The sequence below is a fragment of the Myripristis murdjan genome, chromosome 7 (genome assembly GCF_902150065.1).
Source record: "Myripristis murdjan chromosome 7, fMyrMur1.1, whole genome shotgun sequence".
Lineage (NCBI taxonomy): Eukaryota > Metazoa > Chordata > Actinopteri > Holocentriformes > Holocentridae > Myripristis > Myripristis murdjan.
Window position 1 is genome coordinate 18,802,728 of NC_043986.1, and position 18,700 is coordinate 18,821,427.

At 44.8% G+C, this 18,700-nt stretch overlaps 1 protein-coding gene across 2 annotated transcripts; it reads left to right on the forward strand.

Moving 5' to 3' along the window:
- Positions 1-782: 782 nt before the first annotated feature.
- On the forward strand, positions 783-17,860 carry LOC115362758 (proline-rich transmembrane protein 3). 2 transcript variants are annotated; one of them, XM_030056826.1, is made up of 4 exons: positions 783-888; positions 9,190-10,100; positions 10,204-10,530; positions 13,218-17,860. In XM_030056826.1, exons 2-4 carry the CDS (start codon positions 9,266-9,268, stop codon positions 15,248-15,250), a joined length of 3,195 nt encoding a protein of 1,064 aa, XP_029912686.1. In that variant the 5' UTR covers positions 783-888; positions 9,190-9,265; the 3' UTR covers positions 15,251-17,860. The 2 variants fall into 2 exon arrangements, with proteins under 2 accessions (XP_029912686.1, XP_029912685.1); XM_030056825.1 differs by having other exon boundaries at positions 862-1,816.
- Positions 17,861-18,700: the final 840 nt, after the last annotated feature.

Sequence of the window (18,700 nt, forward strand, 5' to 3'; positions counted from 1 at the left end):
TCTGGGACATTTAACGACAAATTTGTTCATTTAACATGCATAATCCCTGCTCTGAGGCATGATTCTCTTTTCAGTTCTTTTGCATATCTGTCCATCTCTCCTCCTCTCCCCTCTTTGCATGATCCCGCATGTCGGTCACCCTCTAGATCTCTCTCTAAGGAGCTCATTGCCTTGTTATCAGCGTGTGTGTGTGCTCACTCCAAAAACACATGTTTAGCTTGTCCCTTTCCACAGGCAAGAAGACAGCTAGGACACCTGTGCTGGGTGACTCATGGGGACATTGTTTCCAGACTTCCACTAGTCCACTGGATTACAGCAGTCTTACAAGGGGAACAGAGCTGTATAAAACTCACTTTATAGTATAACCATTGCACTTACAAGATGCATAGTGCATGGTTGCTGCATAGCACACAATAATATTGACAGATTAGATGAGTGCCTACATGTGCCAGTTATCTGCTCAGTCAGTGATTACTTTTTCTATTTGAAGGAAAAGTAGATCCAGTTACATGCCTTGCAAATATTTCCTTGAGTCAAATCAACTCTGATACTTTAAAACTGGTGAGTCTGAGTCTGCATTTGTTGTTTGACCATTTCCCTATATTTTATAATGATAACAGTGATGCATTATGCAATCTATGAGTAATAATATAATCACCAAGTTCATGCTCTGTCTGTCCTCCCTCCCAACTGTGCAAGCTGCCTCAGTCTGTCTCCTGCTGGCTCAGTAGTAATGTAATGGCATTAGGACAATCCTCTGAGCTGCACAGGTTATTTTAGTCCCTTGAACTCAGCATTATAGTGTAGACAATCTGATGATTGTGACACATACCGGGAAGGATAAAGAGGAAAAAATGATCCTGGATGAGGTAGTTACCTGCAGCACAGGTAAACAAAACTCAGACTAGACTGTGCACTGTGTTTACATTTGCATTCGGGCTCTTTCACTTGGCAGTCAGCTGCCCTGTGTACCTGAGTACGCCCTCCAAGAGCGACTGAGTTTTCAATTGTTTGAGTGAAAGAGAAAAAAAGGACGGGCTAAGGGAAGGGCACTGGGCCAGGTTGCAGGGTTTAGCAGGTGGAAACTGTATCGGCCTTGCTGGCCGTGGCTGCTCCTTCTTTACAAATAATGGTTACAAGATAGGAGAGGAGGGCTAGAGTTTCACCCTGAGATCCAGCTCAGCTTAATGTCCGGGCATGTCAGGTGTCTCGGTCATCTCCACAAGACTCCTTTTTAACACCGCCTAACCCCGTGTTGGACTCTTAAACACCTCAGTGCAGCGCATGTACCAGCTTTTTCTCAATATCTGAGAAACCCTAACACATCTATCATAATCGTACAAGATGTGTTGAACAAGGGTGGTGATGGGGCGGCTGTTTGATGATGTCAGTGCCCGTGTCGTCATTTTTCTAAAGGGAACAGGCTAATATACTGTCTATTACCTTAGACCTACAGTACTCTATCTAGATCTGCCTTGCCGCGTAGTTGTGTAATAGACCTGCCAGGCGGGAGGCAATCGTGTTTATCCGCATGTGAGAAAAATGAGCGGGAGGGAGGGATGTGAGGAGAGATGGAGCAATCGGAGGGGGCGTACGTCTCCTTATACTCGCTCATGGTTAGGGAGCTGGCAGCGCAACAAGGCTAAACAAGCCCCTCTATGTCGATAGTCGACTGTTTGCATCCCCAACGCCGGCAGCTGTATCCTGCGGCGCACAAGCGGAAAACCTGGACTCCACTTTGCTCGGCTGTGCCACATGTCCTAGTCTTACCCTGACGCAGAGGACGCCATCCGAGAAGAGCCACACAGGACTGCAGGTAGGTTTGCTGCTGCTGGATGCACTCGTGATAATAATAATAAAATAGAGAGCGGCTGCTATGCGGCGATATTTTTGGGCAGTGATCCCATACGTGACGTAGCTCCTACCTGCCTGGTGGAACAGACCTTGGTTTCTGTATCCTTAAAGGCTATACAGTAATTTATCTCTCTACAGGGCTCACTGTACCTTTATATTTACTTATATATAAAGGGAAAATTACCTGCACTTGGTTTCATGTGTAGTATTGTGTACGTTTATGTGTCTATCTGTTGGTGGAGGGAAAGGACAGGTGCGCGTCGTGAGGGCACGGCAAGCTGCATTTGGGAGAATTTCGTCAGTTGCGGCCACCATGTCGGCTCCCTACCGCTGAGAAATTGGCCCAACATAGCTGGTGTTGCTCAGTAACACGGTACAGCAATGCTGTAGCCCAGTAACGATTAGTTAGGCTATTTTGCCAGTGTCGACGAGAAAAACCAATAGAAGTCGTTCTCCGTCGCTATCCAAATATCAGATTAAAGTGGAATTTACCAAAAACGTCCGCTCCTACCCCGCTGACGCAGACACATGCTGAACTAGAAGAGAGATTGGCAGTAAAGTTAACTTCTTGCTCTCACTTCCACAGTTTTATTCCACTAAGGGTTAATATTATAATTTGATATTAATTGGTTGTTTGCCCTGATCATTTCCAGATGAGGCAGAGGAGTTTTGAGGCAAGAGGATGCAGCGCGGTTTTAGGGCTCTATAACTTTATGAATATAGTAATTGTTGCCGACATCCATCAATAAGTAACATTAGAAGATTGATTTTCAAATAAGTTACGAGTAAGGAGTCGTTTAGTCTATTTCTGTTTCGGAGGAGCCTACTGAAGGAACCCAGCACTGGAATTGGCTGAGCCTATTTTTTGGTGCTGTGACACATGATACTGCAGGCTTCACCAGGCCGTTCAACTGAACTGGCTTCTCGTGTTTAATTGACGTAAAACCACGATGCCCCACAATAATTTTGGAAATTGAAGAGGGCCCTGACAGCGAGAGTGGGATTATTGAGGTTTGATTGTAGCTGTAATTGTGTAGTTTTTGGTGAAAGAGCAACAAGTTAAATTGCCTTGAAAGTATCATTTCTGCGCCCCATGCGCTGCTGGCAGGTGCGCAACGTGTTTGCGTGTGTTTTACTGTATGTTTACGAGTGTTGTCCAACCTCGACATGTAGACAAACGTGGCAGGGATCCTCCTGGGTTCACCTGTTTCTCATCAGGGCCTGAACCGCAGGCTCAGTCGGGTCCAGCTGAGTGGGGGAAGGGGAGGGAGAGAAGAAATGGGGGGAAACCGCGCCAGTGCGCCTCTGGATTACTGGGCTCACAGGCAAGCCGCTCCAAGAGCTACTGGGTTTTACACAGGTTCCTGGCAGGGGGACTAAGATTCAAAAGAAAAACAAACACACCGTGTTCCACTGACAAGAGCAAAGGCTTTATCCACCTCTACAAAGACTGCAACAAAGATTTACTGTCTGCTTTCAAAGTGTCATGACAGAGGAGTGGGGTTATTAAAGAGACAAAGAGAGGACAGGAGACAACTCACTCCAGGCCACCTAGGTGTGAAATATAATTTGCTTTAATGGTTTAACCTTGTGAGGCTTTGATCATTCTGCCATTTTTTTTAGGCCAGAGGGTCTTGAAACTGGCAGGATGATAGTGGAGTAATACCTTCCAGAAGTGTGCTGCAGACATAGCACCCTTGGCAGAACAGGCAGTCCTGAACTGACTTAGTAGTTGGAAAGTAAGAGCATCATAACTCAAGACGAGACCACCCCATCAGTGTACCATTGTAAGTGAAACACAATACTTAACTTGTAATTGTCACAGAACACACACCACACACACACACTACAGTTATGTAATTGCATCCAGCTGTAACAATGTAACCGTCTTTGGTTGAAGTAGACATCTGGCTCCCCTGCTGATGACTGGTGCTGTTGACTGTATCTTTTACTGAAACTGTTTTGCAACTGGACGTGTCGTAGTCTAACAGCTGTCTCAATCAGTCTCTAGACTTACCATCTCTCAGGGTGTGTTTCCTGGAATGTGTGACTGCTAACTTGAATATCCGAGCATGCTCCAGTCATGCTTACTCATATGTGCTAAATCTGTGTCTGAGATTGTGTACATGATGCAAGCTCTGCACTGGACATTCTTTCCATGGTCCTCCGTCATGCCAGTATGAAAGGCTGACCTGCGTTTTACCCCGAGCCAAGGTACAGTTTAGATGCCTCACTTTCTTAGGCTGACCCCCCGGCGTTTGATCTGTGGGCTGTCTGAAGGCAGAACATCAGACAAAGATGTCGCGGGGCTCGGCTCTTCTAAGCTGGACGTCCACCCCAACTGGAGATCAAAAACATCCATGACTAGTTCTGGAGGTTGCTTTCTTCGCATGACGTGACCCCCCTTTTGTGGTCGGTCACGCCACCGGATTGAGTTATGACTCTCTAAGCAGCAGAGCGACACCAGAGAGGGATGTTTAACAGGCTTGGGTTTGTCTTAAGGACTAAACAGACAGCTTTAGTCCAACACCAGACAGCTAAATGCCAGATGACCTCGCCAGATGAACTTCCTGGAGCAATAATGCACTTGTAGAGTCAGTCACTCACTCTATGTATAAATCCATTTTTATATGAATAGAATAATATATTGTTAATTTGATTTGATTATTTTTAATGTGGTATTAAGAGAGAAGATCATGAGAATAATGTAAAAGCTGTTTTTAATCCATATACTCTTTAAAGGTGTGGAACGTTTAACGGTCAAATCAGCTACCTCCCCCACTACACACATACCAATGCAACCGCACACATTCCCTCTCGCTTTTCCCATTTCCCTTGCCCCTCTCCCTCCCACACACACACGCACACACACACACACACACGCACACACACATTCACATATATACACTGCCTCACAGTCTCACCTTTTCCCTAAATGGTGCACCACAAACAGGCCATACATCTGGATGGTTAGCTGAAGGCAGAGCAGTAATACTTAACCACTCTGTTGGACTGTGGAACCGTTGCAGTGCAGCACTCCACCATGACACACAGCTCTGTGCCCTGTGTCTATTTCAGTCTCTCTCTCTCTCTCTCTCTCTTTCTCTCTCATACACACTATCTCTCTCTGTCTTACCATCCTTCTGTCTTTTCTATGTCAATCTATCCTTGCTGCCACTGCAGAAACCGCATCTCCTGTCTCCATAATTGCTCCTGACCTTCTAATCTTATTATTTTTTGTCACTGTTTAATCGTTGCATCTTCTGTTATTTTGCTCTTTCTCTTGCACATACTGCCTGTTCTGTCATTCTCCAGAGTCCTTCCATCTATGCTGAGCTTTTTTCCCTGTTGCATGACTTGTAAATCCTGACATTGGATATTTTGTAGAGCTAACTGTTTAGCGGGCACACAGTCAAAGACATGTAATTTTTCATGCATGGATGCACATAGGCACATGAGTGTCCGCACACTTTAACACGAATGCAGATGGAGACACGTGCACTTTAGTCTGTCTCTGTTGAAGAGACAGTTCCCAGACCCTTCTGTCTGTCCACAAACAGGCTTGTGTCTGTCCCTGGAAATGTTCTCTCAAATGAATGGAAATTTTGGACTGCCAGACTCTCTGGAATCTGGCAGAGAGAGAGAACTCTTCCAACAGAGAAGGCGAGTCTCTGAGAGCCTCACAGCCCTGCCCACTCCCTCTGCCTGGTACCTAATTCAAAGTATCAGGAACATGATTTAGCCGGTCATATTAATAAACCGGTGCAGACATGACATCACTACAGCCACGATTAACAGTTTAGTAACAGCTGCTGTAGCACTGAGTCATGTGATTGTATAACACAGTTCTATACAGTGGGCAAGGAGTTTACAGTAATCTTCAGATTGTTGCCTGCTGCGCTGTTGGATATTATCCTCAGGCAGTTCCTGCACTGAATAAAGGACTTTTTGTAAGAGAAAGAGAGAGAGAGAGAATGACGACATCTACTCAACACACACGCACACCCTGATGCAAATGAAATACAGAGTGATGTGTCCCTCTTCCCCTAGGGTCAGAGCGTGATAAAAATACTCTGACCATGCTCTCATCTTCCTGTTCTCCATAGTCACTCACAGAGGAATGTGCTTATCTGTGTCTGCTTGTCTTTTAATTTTACCTACAATTGAAGGCCCATAGCAGCGATAGGTAATCATGTAATTGAGGGCTGAGAATCTGCAGGGTTGCCTTCCTTCTTTTTTTCTATACCAGATGGTTTCACAGTTTATTTCCTCTTTGCTTGAAGGTATGCAAATCAATTAAATAACCTGGTACATCCTTTGGTTGGAAGGAAAACCTGCAGACTCCATGGTACCTGGTTGAGCATGATTGGCTTAGAAGAGCTGCCAAAATGCCTAAATGTATTGCATGGTATTACTTTCGGTTGAAAATTGTACTGTCAGATAGCTGTTACAGAGGCTTCTCCATAGCACTCAGGAAGAATTTTTTTTCTGGGGGAACCACTGATGTGCGCTTGCATGTCATGAGTGTGTGCGCAGCGTGATTGCATGTGCATGCGCGTGTGTGTTTGGAGATGATAATAATGTTGACAGCATTTCAAATATAGCAGCAGAGTGTTTCGCCTCTCTCTCTGTAAAGGTTATTTGGCAGACTGCCTTTGGAGTCCCATAAATCTGTGTTGCCTACCTACACACATGCACACACACACACACACACACACACACACACATGCGCATGCTAGATTAAACTGGATTGAGATAGTGATATGTTTACTAAGAGGTATTTCTCCACAGCCGGGTTGTTTCGATTCGGCTGTCAGAGATGGCGCACCTGCCAGTTAACCTCAGTGGAGAGGTGAAGCGCACTCCGTTTTCCCTTGCATGCCAGCCTGGAGTGACCACCATATCTGCACTTAGACCATAACAAACCTGTTAATCCTGTAACATAGTTTCCTTGTGACTCTTAGGTTTCTCCCTTTATTTCCAATCTTCCTCATAGTTTCTATTATTCACCCCCTCAGCCTACCTCCCCTCCACAATGTCTGCATCTACGCCCCTCACCACTTCACTCATCCTTCACGTTTGTCACCAATCCCCTTAACTCCATCTCCCCCCTTTCACTGTACCCTCCACTGTCAGTTTCATTGCATCACCATCCCTCCTCCTCCACCTTCTCCCTCCTTCATTGTCCACACTGCAAAAAGTCAAAATCTTACCAAGATTATTTGTCTTATTTCAAATAAAAATGTCTTATTTCTTGTCAAAATATCTCATTACACTTAAAATAAGACATGATCAGCACAGAAATAACTTGTCTTTAGACAATTTTCACTTTCACAAATTTTGCCAATGAAACAAGCAAATTTTCACTTGTTCACTTGTGCCACAAGTAAAAATTTGCTTGTTCCATTGGCAAAATTTGTTTCTTGTTTCAAGCTAATTTTCACTTGTTTCAAGTAAATTTTCACTTGAAACAAGTGAAAATTGTCTAAAGACAAGTTATTTCTGTGCTGATCATGTCTTATTTTAAGTGTAATGAGATATTTTAACTAGAAATAAGACATTTTTACTTGAAATAAGACAAATAATCTTGGTAAGATTTTGACTTTTTGCAGTGCATGTCCTTGCATGAGCTTACTCCTGACTCTTATCTCCCTGGTTCTCATTTATCACTCTATCTTCACCGCTCTGTTTCAATTCCCACCTTGGTGTGTAAAAGGTGCCTATGTCGAAATATTACCACCTGAATGGGAGTGCAGTAAGAAAGGGGGAAAAACATGGATTAATCAGAGGTGGATTGGCTAACAGAAGGCTAGACTGAGAGCGAGAGAGATGTCCAAGTCAGGGAAGGAATATAAACATTGAGGCTACCGTGAGTGGGTGGAGATACTACCGATTGTATTAGCTCAGTCCTCCTCAGCTGCTCTGGTATAGCACCAACATTAAAAAAAAAACAAACAGAGAAAACAAATAAACGGATTCATGAGAATACAAAATGAGTTTGTGATTTGCCTGTAGGTTATCCAGGATTTTCTCATTCACACTTTCACACTTCCCTCTCGGTGACCACCCCCTCGCACCCTCACACACACACATAACACATTCTTTCCATGAGTATGCTCATGCAAATCACCTCACATATGTTCATGAGCATTAAATGCACATACCACTCACTATAGTACACAGATGCATATAGGGTACAACTCAGAGAGCTAGACATCCTGGCTTCGAATGGGGCCCAGGTGAGTCATAAGCAGAAGAATGAATTCCCCCATAGGCACTGATTTGTTATTTTTTTCTGTGCTCCCACTCCTAATGTTTCAAGCTGAAGTTTCGGTATGATCTGGATCTGCTCCCCCGGAGTATATCTCCCCACATGAGTCATGGGTAGAAGTCAGAGTGGGCAAGGAAGGGTTTTTTGAGTCAGAGGATGAGGTAGTTAAAGAAAAGGGGTGTTTTTGATTGGACAGATATGCATGGAGATGGGATTGGCAGCTGTTGTGTGAGATGATTTATGGAATTATGTAATCCTCAAGGGTCTGCTGGTTGCTCTGTGTCACTGGGCTCGCTGGCCTCCACCACACTTGGTGATACAGCTGTCAGCTTCTGGCCTCCATGGCACAAAGATGACTCGCTGAAAAAGAAGTTGAAGCCAGCTTGGTGCTTGAAACAAAGCGCTGAAGACTCTGGAGGAGAGAGAAACCAGTAATCATCCAAAGAGCATTTTGTGAGAGAGCTAGTGAGGGAGCGAGTGAAAGCGTCCATCTGCCACTGAATGAAACCATCTGCGCCTCTCGTTGCTTTTTGCCTTGGTCAGTTTGGAGGTACTCTGTGTTATGCAACACACAGGCTGAAGTCTGGTCTTTTTGTGTGTGTGTGTGTGTGTCTGTCTGTCTGTCTGTCTGTCTGTCTATGTTAAAGTGCGCATACACCAGCATGTATGCCGTATACTCTGTAACCATACACCTCACCACACCCTGAATGTCCTCTGGGAGTTTCGTTGCGCTGCCCTCTGATTCAGCACAGCAGGACTGCAATAAACACCCCTCAGTTTGGACACAATCATTAATTCCTAATGCTCAAAACTATCCTATACAGTGAGACAATGTGTTAAGCAAACTGTCTATAGTTATTAGTACTATTACTATTAAATAGACAAGATTGTCATCAAGAAATTTCAGCCGTGAGCTGAATCAACAAAAAAGTTTCTATTAGATTATAGATTTCTTGTGTGACTGCGTGTGATATGAAGCTTCATGTGGTTGTTCTTGAGTTCATTTGTGTGAAAAAAGTGTTTTGCTTCACTAAAATTCCTGTGTGTTTTTTTTGTACCCACAGAGGCCCAGTGGGTGGATGATGTGACGAGACAGATACCCAGCGGGACTGGTCACTGCTCATCCATCCAAGGCAGATCATGGCTACCATGTCCCTCCTCTTCCTCACCCTTCTCCTCTTCTCCCTCCACCCTTCACCTGCCCAAGTCATCATCAGCTCCTCCTCCTCCTTCTCTTCCTCTCCTCTGGACTTGCCTATGAATTCTTCACCTCAGCCAACCAATGAGACTCCTCAGTTTTGGCCCTCTTTTCCTTCTAGAGGACGCAGCGATGTGCCTGTCCGAGTTACAATTCGCGATAGGCTTACAACTACAAATAAGGTGCTACAGCGGCAAAGAATGAGCCGTCCAACTGTACAGTCGCCTGCTTCCTTCATATCTACCCTTTCTACCCATAACCTCAGCAGTGGGCCAATCCTAACTCAGCCAACATCCTCCAGGCCCAGGACTGATATGGCAAGCCTGGCGCTCCTTAGCACTGCTGCAAAGAGAGAGGCTCCTACAAAAGGATCAACTCTCCCTCCGCCCACGTTACCCCCCATCTCTGTCATCGACTCCACAAGCAAGGAGCCTGAGCAGGGCCCAGTCATACAGAAAGAGGTTGGAGATTGGCAGGATTCGGGATCAGGTAGTACTCCAACAGTGTTTCCTGTGGAGGTGGAATCACATGTTCCTCGGGCAACATTTAGCAATGAAATGGCCCAGTTTCGGCCACAAGCACAGACTGCAATATCCGAGGGTGTGGCATTTCAAATGGCGGATGTGAAGACAATGCCCACAGACAGTCAGACTGTGAAGCCCGGCCCTTTTACTCTGACAGCATCCAATAGGATCGCCACCACACTGCCACCTAACACAAGAGCCACACTGTCCCCCGTTGTGACCCAGGCGACAGCTCGGACTGTGCCATTAACAGGTGAGAGATCACTTATGTTACTAGAGTGGTTGTTTCATAATGCAGTGTTAGTTTCATCACTTTTATGCAATGGCATGACCAAGCCTCTTCCATCAATTTACAGGTGAGCTGACAGCAAACACTCCTGCTACAGACAAAATTACACCAAAGCAGTACTCCACCACTGTGACGTTACCGGCACCCAGGACCAACACCCCCGGCTCCACCAATAACAAGCCACTGACTGCAGTGCTGGCGGTTACTGCCCAAAGCTTGACCACGTCACAGCAAAACACCACAAAGCAAGGAGGGACACCTACAACTATACCTAGTATCCTTACCACTGCACAGGAAGCTGAGAGGACATCCTCCGCAACAACCAGTCAAACTACAAAAAGAGCACAGCCAGAAAAACCTAAAACAAGCACAACCATACGATCAACACAAGCAGGTATGACTCTGTTTTTGTAGTTGATTTAAAATAGAGACTGTATTGACTCGTCTTAGAGTTTCCATTTCCGGTGATAATTTAGAATGGAATTATTTGTGCAGCTGGGACTTTATTTATTTATTTTTTTGACTGGAAGAATCTGGAAAAATCTTCAAAGGCGGGAAAAGAGACAGGGTGGGCACAAGTCCCATAGAAAGGGGGGTGGTAGGTGTGTGGGGTACAGACAGAGGAGGAGGGAGGAAATATGTGCGGGAGGAGATTGGGAGTGTTTGAAAAGGGGAGAGGATAGAATTATATCCAGGCTAAGCAACAGAGGAAATGTGGGTCTCAAAGAGAGGCAGTTTGGGAAGACAGAATACAGAGAAGGATAAGGTACAAGACAGACTGTGGTAGAAGACAGGTACAGGCAGAGAAAATGCAAGGAGCGCAGAGCTTAATGAAAACCAGATGGATAGAAAAGGGGATGGAGAGAGGGGAGCTGTGGAAAATCAGACGGAAAAGGAAAAAGCATGACACATGGTGCACATGAGGCGGTCTCTTAGATACCAATGAGGACAACATTTCTGTGACTTTTAAAACAGGCTGGTTCTGTTTGGTTCTCTTGTCCCATGTGTGCTTTTAATCTCTACAAGCAGGCTTCTTTGCAGTTCAGTGAAAGTTGCTTATTAATGGCCCACATCAGTGCCATTCGCCCATTGTGTGTACCTGCCCTCCTTTGTATTTTGGGCCTTTGTGCACACACGTGACTTTTTCCATCAATATATGATCATGTGCCCTGTGTGTTTAAACAGGATATTAGTGAGTGAGTTCATAGCCACGCGCAGACTTCTAAAGCAGTGTGTGGGCCTGTGTGTGTGTATATTATGTGTGTGCTAAAGAGAAAACTCAAGGGTAGGGGTAGGTTTAAGTGTATCCAGCTGTGACATGCGATAGGCACATCTGGAATGTGTCTGGGTCTTGCTGCTCGAAGAAACTACAGTTAAAGGGGAGAAAGTCAAACATATCTAAATGTGGCTGTGCGTGTTTGTGTTCTGTGCATGCAGTGTGTGCCTATTTGCGCATGTATGTGCCTGCAGGTGAGTGTGTGTGTCTGTGGTAGGGCATTGGGAAGGAGAGAGGGAAAAGTGAGTGAGAGACCCAGTAATTGTAGTGCACGCTGGGAGTGAGCCATCAGTCAGTGTGTCAGGTTTATTGGTGTCTTCCACAGGGTGAGGAAGGGCTCAGAATGCTCCAAGAGGCTGATGTTTTCTCTGTTCCCTGTCAAGTGTTTTACCACTGATCATTTTGTTCCACCATCCATCACATTTGTGAATGTGTGTGAAGAAAATGCCTTAATGTACCACTTATTGTACATATAAAAGCACCTCATTTAGCTACACCTTCCTTTGAAGCACAAAGCACTACATAAATTACTTTTGCAGTAGTAATAATAGTCATCATCATCATCATAGTCATACTCATAATATTCAAGTTATTTCATGGTGCTAGGTTTTAGTATGTTATGTTTCTCCACCCTTTATGTTATCCTGACAGCAGACTAGCTCACAGGCTGTAAATGATGGATGGCCTTATGATTAGAATACTACTGGGTGTTTCCTCGGTTTTGAAGGAGGATAATGTGGAGCAACATGGACAAATAGATGTGTGTAAGAATGCATAAGAAAAGCAGAATGCATGACAAAAGGGAGAGAAAGAGAAAAAGGGGGACAGAGAGAGAGACAGGGAGAGAGACAGAGATGCCATGTCACAAAGGAGCTGTCCGTGAAGCACGATTTTGATAAATGCAGTTTGCATTGTAAAATACCACCGCTTGAATATCGTATTGCTCATCCGCAGACATGTTATGACACTGAGTGGTGTTATATAACAGAGATGATCCCATTAATTATATAATCTAATCCAATTAAGCCACTCAGTTATTACTGAGTTAGTCACAAGAGTTTTACTTCAGCATGTTTATTGTTTATCATGTTTATTTTAATATGTGTATGTTGGGGTTGCGCTCTGTTCATATTATAATGTTATTCTTGAACATTGTGATTTGAATACACTTGAGCATAGGGTACAGAAGTCCATTATTAGTATTTCTTACTTTATTCAGCATTTAGACTGATTCTATGCAATGGTGAAAATGAACTACCAATGCTTTGAATTTACATTGGCTTGAATTTACTGAAAAAAAAGTTCTTCAGCTTGTTGGTTTTAGATTAGGTATTTTGCACAACACCAGAGAACTACCCCTAGTATAAGCCTCTATGCCGGGCCTTGCTTTGGAATATTATAGGCTGCTTATGTATAGCAACACTTGAAACCAGTAGAGCGAGGAGAAAAGGGGATAAATGAGGATTTAATACAAAACAGGTTAAAAAGGTGCACTTCTTTAGAATGTTTATGTAGACTGGTTTATTTTACATTTGTCCGCCTGTTAAGGAGTGCATTCACCTGGAACGGTGTGCTGCTGTAAACCTGATTAAGTGACTCAGAACAGCTGAGATGTCCAAGCTCTTTCAACTCAGTACTTTGATGGTGAACTACTCCCCTCTAGTGGCTCTGAATAGCTTTTGCATGCATATAGTATTGTTCAGCTTTTGATTAGAAGGTCACCGTAAAAGAGCTCACTATTAGCATTCTAGCTTTTCTGTTTTTTTAAAACCGTTAACCAAAACTCATTCTCTCTTTTTTTCTAGGGACCGGTCCTTCCATCGCAGCGCCTACTGGCCGAGCAAGGTTTAGCCCCACTTATCAGACTGGTGTTGGTCGGAGGAATCACTCTGTTACCTTGGGACACCCTCGCCGAGCTCATTACCCACCTGCCTCTAATTCCCCCCCGTCTCCCAGCTCTAATCCTTTCCCTAATGGCACTGTGCTCCACTGGGATGACCTGAGCCGGACGTTGGCTTTTGCCTGGGAGCTCCATGTCTATGGCTCAGCCAGCCTCTTCCTCCTCCTCTTTGCTGGAGCTGCTCTTGGCCTCACCCTGTCCCCTGGCATGAACTGTCCTCACCGGGGTGCCCTTGCATTGGCTAATGCTCTCTTGTTTCTGGCTGGGGGTATGAGGGCTACTCTCTTTTTCATTGACCCCTATGGGGCACGCCACTTCCTTCCTCGCCCAGCTGTAACTGCCCTTTACAACCTGCCTCTGCACCTGTTGGTGTGGGCACAGGCTGCCCTGGCGCTATTGGCTTTGAGGGTGGCAGGGGTGAGTGTGTTACCTTCAACTCTGGAGCGCCCTCCTCTTGTGGCTGTGTTGGCTGTGCTGCAGTGTACCCTGCTGCTGGCTGCTGACCTCCTTTCCCCAGCCCTGTCCCCGGCTGTGCCTGTCACCTTGCAGGTACTGTCCCTGTGCTGGGGTCTGGTTCTCTGTCTGGGCTTCCTCTGCTATGTCTTTCCACGGCTCCGCTGTCCTGCCATCCCCCACCCTGGAATCCCAGAGGAGGCAAGAAGAAAGACTTGGACTGGAAGCAGGAGGATGGCACTGATCCTTGGGAGGGTGCTGGCTGTGTGCGCTCTTCTAGGTGCACTGTGCTGTGGGTTGCATCTCCACGCTACCCTGTGGCTCTATGGGCTGCTAGGGGACTGGAGACGCTTCAACTGGGGATGGTGGCTGGTGCAGTTCTGGGCCCGGCTACTGGAGCTGGCCTGGGGCTTCTCCCTCCTACTCCTGGGCTCATGGGTGTTCTGGAGGCCTCGGGACTGTCGAGGAAGGGAAGAGGGGGGAACAGGAGATGGGAGAGCAACAGGAGAACTGTCATCCCCTGGCCAATCTGCTGGATCCCCTAACAGACATACCTGCTGGTCCAAGATAGTCCAAAGCCTGAGAGGGAGGCCCTGTAGGAAGTCTGAGAGTAATGGAGTAGGAGGGGGATCAGGAGGTGTAGGGGGATCAGGAGGACCAGGGGAGTTGCCTAACAACTGGGCTGGCCAGGAGCGCCCTGGAGCTGACATCAGTAAGAGTCTAATCAGGAACCAGAACCACGAGCAGGCCACTGCCCAGCCACGCTGTGTCAAAGACAGCAACAGGGGACGCAACCAGAGGGCCCACTCAGCAGAACGAGGCTTATCTGATGGCTCCACAGGCTCCTTGCTGAGGCTGCAGGCATTGGGTCGGCCCCCTCAGCGCTCACTGAGTGGCAGTATAGAACAGGATAAGGACACTGGGCTGTCACTGTATGAGTTTGATCTGCGGCCCCCTACCCCTATTGACCTGAGCCGCAGCATTGATGAAGCCCTGCACAGGGAACACCTGCTCGGAGCAGGCAGCCTGTTCCGGCCTTTGTCCCCACCCTCACTGTCCCCCTCCCCAGGCTCAGGGGTCAGCCAGGGCCCCTGGCTCCGCAGGACCAGTGATCCTCAGCTGCTTTCCGAGAGCAGTGAGGCCCAGACAGAGTCTTCCATGCCACTAGGGGGCAGTGTGCTCAGCAGTGTACCCAGTAGGCAAGTGACTGCTCCCCCCACGCCTTCCCACCAGGGCCACGGGTGGCCTGGGGATGCAATAGGAAGTGTCCCATCCTCAGTGTCCTGCCCTGTGTCCCTTCGTCCTTCTAGAACCTCCACAGGGCATCTGGGGGAGGACGGAGGAGACGACACTCGGCCGTTCATCACTCCGGACTCAGAGAGAGTGCGAGGGCGGGCCGGGAGACCGGTGGGGTCGCGGAGTTACCTTGAGGTCAGCCGGCAGGATGACTCTGCCAGTGTCAGCAGTGAAATTATTGACCTCTAAACTCTGAAACAATCCCAGGAAATGAGGACCAGTGATCACACACCAAACATGCTGATTTAACAACACCATTTCTAACAAAGGCCTGGACTTGAAACTTCAACAGACACTACAAAAAAGTAATCAGTGGACTTTCTAAAATGAATTCTTTGGAGATGAAGAGGGAAAAAGATATAAAAGTGTCTCTGGGTGATGAACTTGCGTAAATATCACCTAGTTGCCTTTTAATTTTTTAAAGGGTAAAACAACTGTGTTGAACAGAACTGAACAGATATGGCTTACCTTTTACTCTGGGAGTAAAGCTGGGAGATATTGCACAGATAAACAACAAAACACATTCATATCCCCTTTTTTCCTGTCCTTCCCTCTCTTGCTCTCTCAATCCCTCTGTCTCACAAACACTCTTATGTACCACTGATGAAGTGGTATAATTTCAAACATGCTGGGACCATACATTTATTTAGTCTATCAAGGGTTGCTGTTCAGCAGGTCCCTACTTAAGAGTGGCTTGACATTTGTGTTGGACATTAATATAATTTTACCATAGTTTATGAAATGCATACAATAGTTTTAGATTATAAGCCTACCATCAATTCCCTGTATGGAGCCAGTGCTTAGAACCACAAAGTGTTTTTGGGTGACATGAATTGAAGACTTTGGGCTGTAGGCTCCTGTAGGTCACAACCCTGTGGTTTCTGTGAAAAATGTCTTTGAATCAGCAATAGTGACTTTCATTGCTTTGATAGTGTTCATTTTCTGTCCATTATACTTCAATTTGCGTGTGTAAAGATGTGCCATCCATAACAGTCAGTGCTTGGTTCCATGATATTTTTTATAGAAATATAAACCCATTACCTGGGTCAAATCTCCATAGTCTCTCACCCGTACAATAGTGACTCATAGCTGAGGATTACTAATTCTAGGCTCTTAATATACTGCTGCTGTTGTCCAGTCTGCCTTGTATGTTAATGTGAAACAGATTACATAAACAGGCAGAGAAAAACAACAGCCAGAGACACAGCTGACATGTGAAACGCATGCTTACCTGTGAACCTGTGCTGAGGCCTTTAGCTGTAGCTCAAATTGTCGGTCTTCAAAATGAGATTTGCAGGATTTAAAAATGACTTTCATGCATTTTGTCTTGTGATTTTGCTGTAGGGTAACGCTTTTGCAATGGATAATTATGTACCATTGAAGCCTATGACTGCATTTTTGCGACATTATACAATTTGATTAAGAATATTAAATGTACTCATGATCCTATTGGTTGCATTAAATCAATCCAAACATTACTCTGCTTCATCTCTTATCTAATTGAATGCTACACAGCTTTGCAGGGCTGCAGCACACGTCTGGCTTAGCATGAACCTCAAAACTCCTATACTAGACCTAATACAGTAACAGAGCACTTAACTCTAAGCCTGAGCACTAGATTGAAGTATTTTACTACTCAAGAGGAAAATATCTTTCGAATATATGATGTATAAGCAACAATGTAAATACTGTTATTTTTGATGTTCATGAATAGAGGTGTATTCAAAAAAATAGATGTATTTACTGTGAAAGACAATCTAAAGTGGTATTTCTGGTGTATTTCTGAAGTGTGAAGACAGTTGTGTGTTTTGGGAATGACATCAGACTGTGACCTGTTTGGGGACATGCAGAGCCATGACAATTGACACCTGACTACAGAGGTTCTGCTGAGGTCTCTCTGGGCTGTGTTCAAGATTGTGATGTTGAAGGAGGATTTGTAATATATTAACTCTGCAGAGTCTGTACGATTTTAATTTTGTTGTTATTTTTGCTGTTCATGTTAAATGTTAATTTAGGGAATGGACAGGTACTGACAAAGTACCACAAATGGAACCATATTTAGTCTAGTAAGGGTTCACTTTGAAACTGTTTTTGTGATCCTGAAAATAGCCCAGTGGTCCCACCCTCAGTCTGATATTTGAAAAGTTTTATTCCAAAGTGAGAAATCCTCTCTTGAAATACTAAAACCTGCAGGAATGAAGGTGAAGTCACTGCTGGAGTTATGAGTCATCGCAAAAACCTTTGCCAACAATAGCAGTTTTGAAATATTGACTGATGAGTTTCAGATAACATTTCAAGTAGCAGAATGGAGAAACAGTATTTTGGAATGAAACTTTTCTTCTGTACATGTGCTCCCGGTGAGAGTGAGTCCATGTATCGCAGGATGAGATGTTATCCGGTTGCCTCAGGGTGACTTACAGTACCTCCCAGTGATGTGAGATGCTTGAACTGTTTAGTATTTACGGTACAATGGCCTTGTGTTGTTGTCTACATTCCAATGAATCTGTCAGATTTCACTGTATCAATGCTTACTGTTGCTCTTTGTTCCTCATGACCAGGGTGGTTCCTCCAGCAGCTACTGAAAGTTTAGGAGCCCTTAGTGTTGTCTCCCTCCCCAAAAAGCAGTATGTGCCATAGTTCATACTTCATACTATCAATGTGCCCCTCTCCAGTCCGTAGTCACAGTGCAGAGGTACAGAATTCGCTATACTTATTCATTTTGCTCATTGAACTTTTGTTCTTGTTTTTTTTGTGCTGCATCTTCATGTCTGGTTTCAAATAAAAATGAGAAGACACAGATCCCTTTATTGCCATTATTATTCTTGGGTATGCATTCCACTCAACTGTACCGAGTGTGAATATGATCACCTTTAGAGTTGTGCAAAATTGAAGGTAAGTATTTTTCATCATTTTCTTGATGTTTTCATCAAACTGCGCATCCTGGGCCACATTAAAATGATTTCTCCAGTTACCAGTCTGTAAAAACAGATAAACTATAATATAATTTTAAAAAGGTATTTTCAGCTTTTCTTTCTGTTTTTCACTCTATTTCTGTCTTGCTCTCACGCAAACATATGCATACACACATGCAAACACACATGCTTATGGCCTTTGCACATGAAAAGGAAAATTATCAGTGAGGCAGTTGGCCATTTTGCACCTCCTGCTGAACAAAACTTATCTGAAAAAAATATTTAAAATAAGTGAGACCAATATGTCACCGTGTTAGTTGGTCAGCAGCTAGATCCAAATTTATTTGGGGAATATCCATGTCTCTGAATTTTTCCAATATTTGTATTGTCTAGAGCATGAAATCTATCAATTTTGGACATGATATTCCCTCTATCACCACCAGAGAGCAAAATTGAGAAAATAGAGCATTACTCATTGTATCAACCAACATCATCCACCCACTCCAACACACTCATTCACACAGCGTGTTAACACAGTCTTACTGGGAGCTGCCCACAGTGTGGCTCATGGTGACAAACACATGCTGCAGGGTGTTATCTGTGCAGCAGCATACAGCTTCAGCATCTGCTTAAGCAAATTTAGACATTTTAAATTAAAACAAAAGAGCAACATGTGCCAAAATTCAAGTAGATTATTACATTTAAAACCACTGAATAGCCTATTACT

Excerpts from the sequence above, each read along its gene's own strand:
- LOC115362758 (XM_030056826.1), top strand. The coding sequence starts at position 9,266 with ATGGCTACCATGTCCCTCCTCTTCCTCACCCTTCTCCTCTTCTCCCTC. Across the intron at positions 10,101-10,203 it reads TCGGACTGTGCCATTAACAG|GTGAGCTGACAGCAAACACT; the intron begins GTGAGAGATCAC and ends ATCAATTTACAG. Across the intron at positions 10,531-13,217 it reads CATACGATCAACACAAGCAG|GGACCGGTCCTTCCATCGCA; the intron begins GTATGACTCTGT and ends CTTTTTTTCTAG.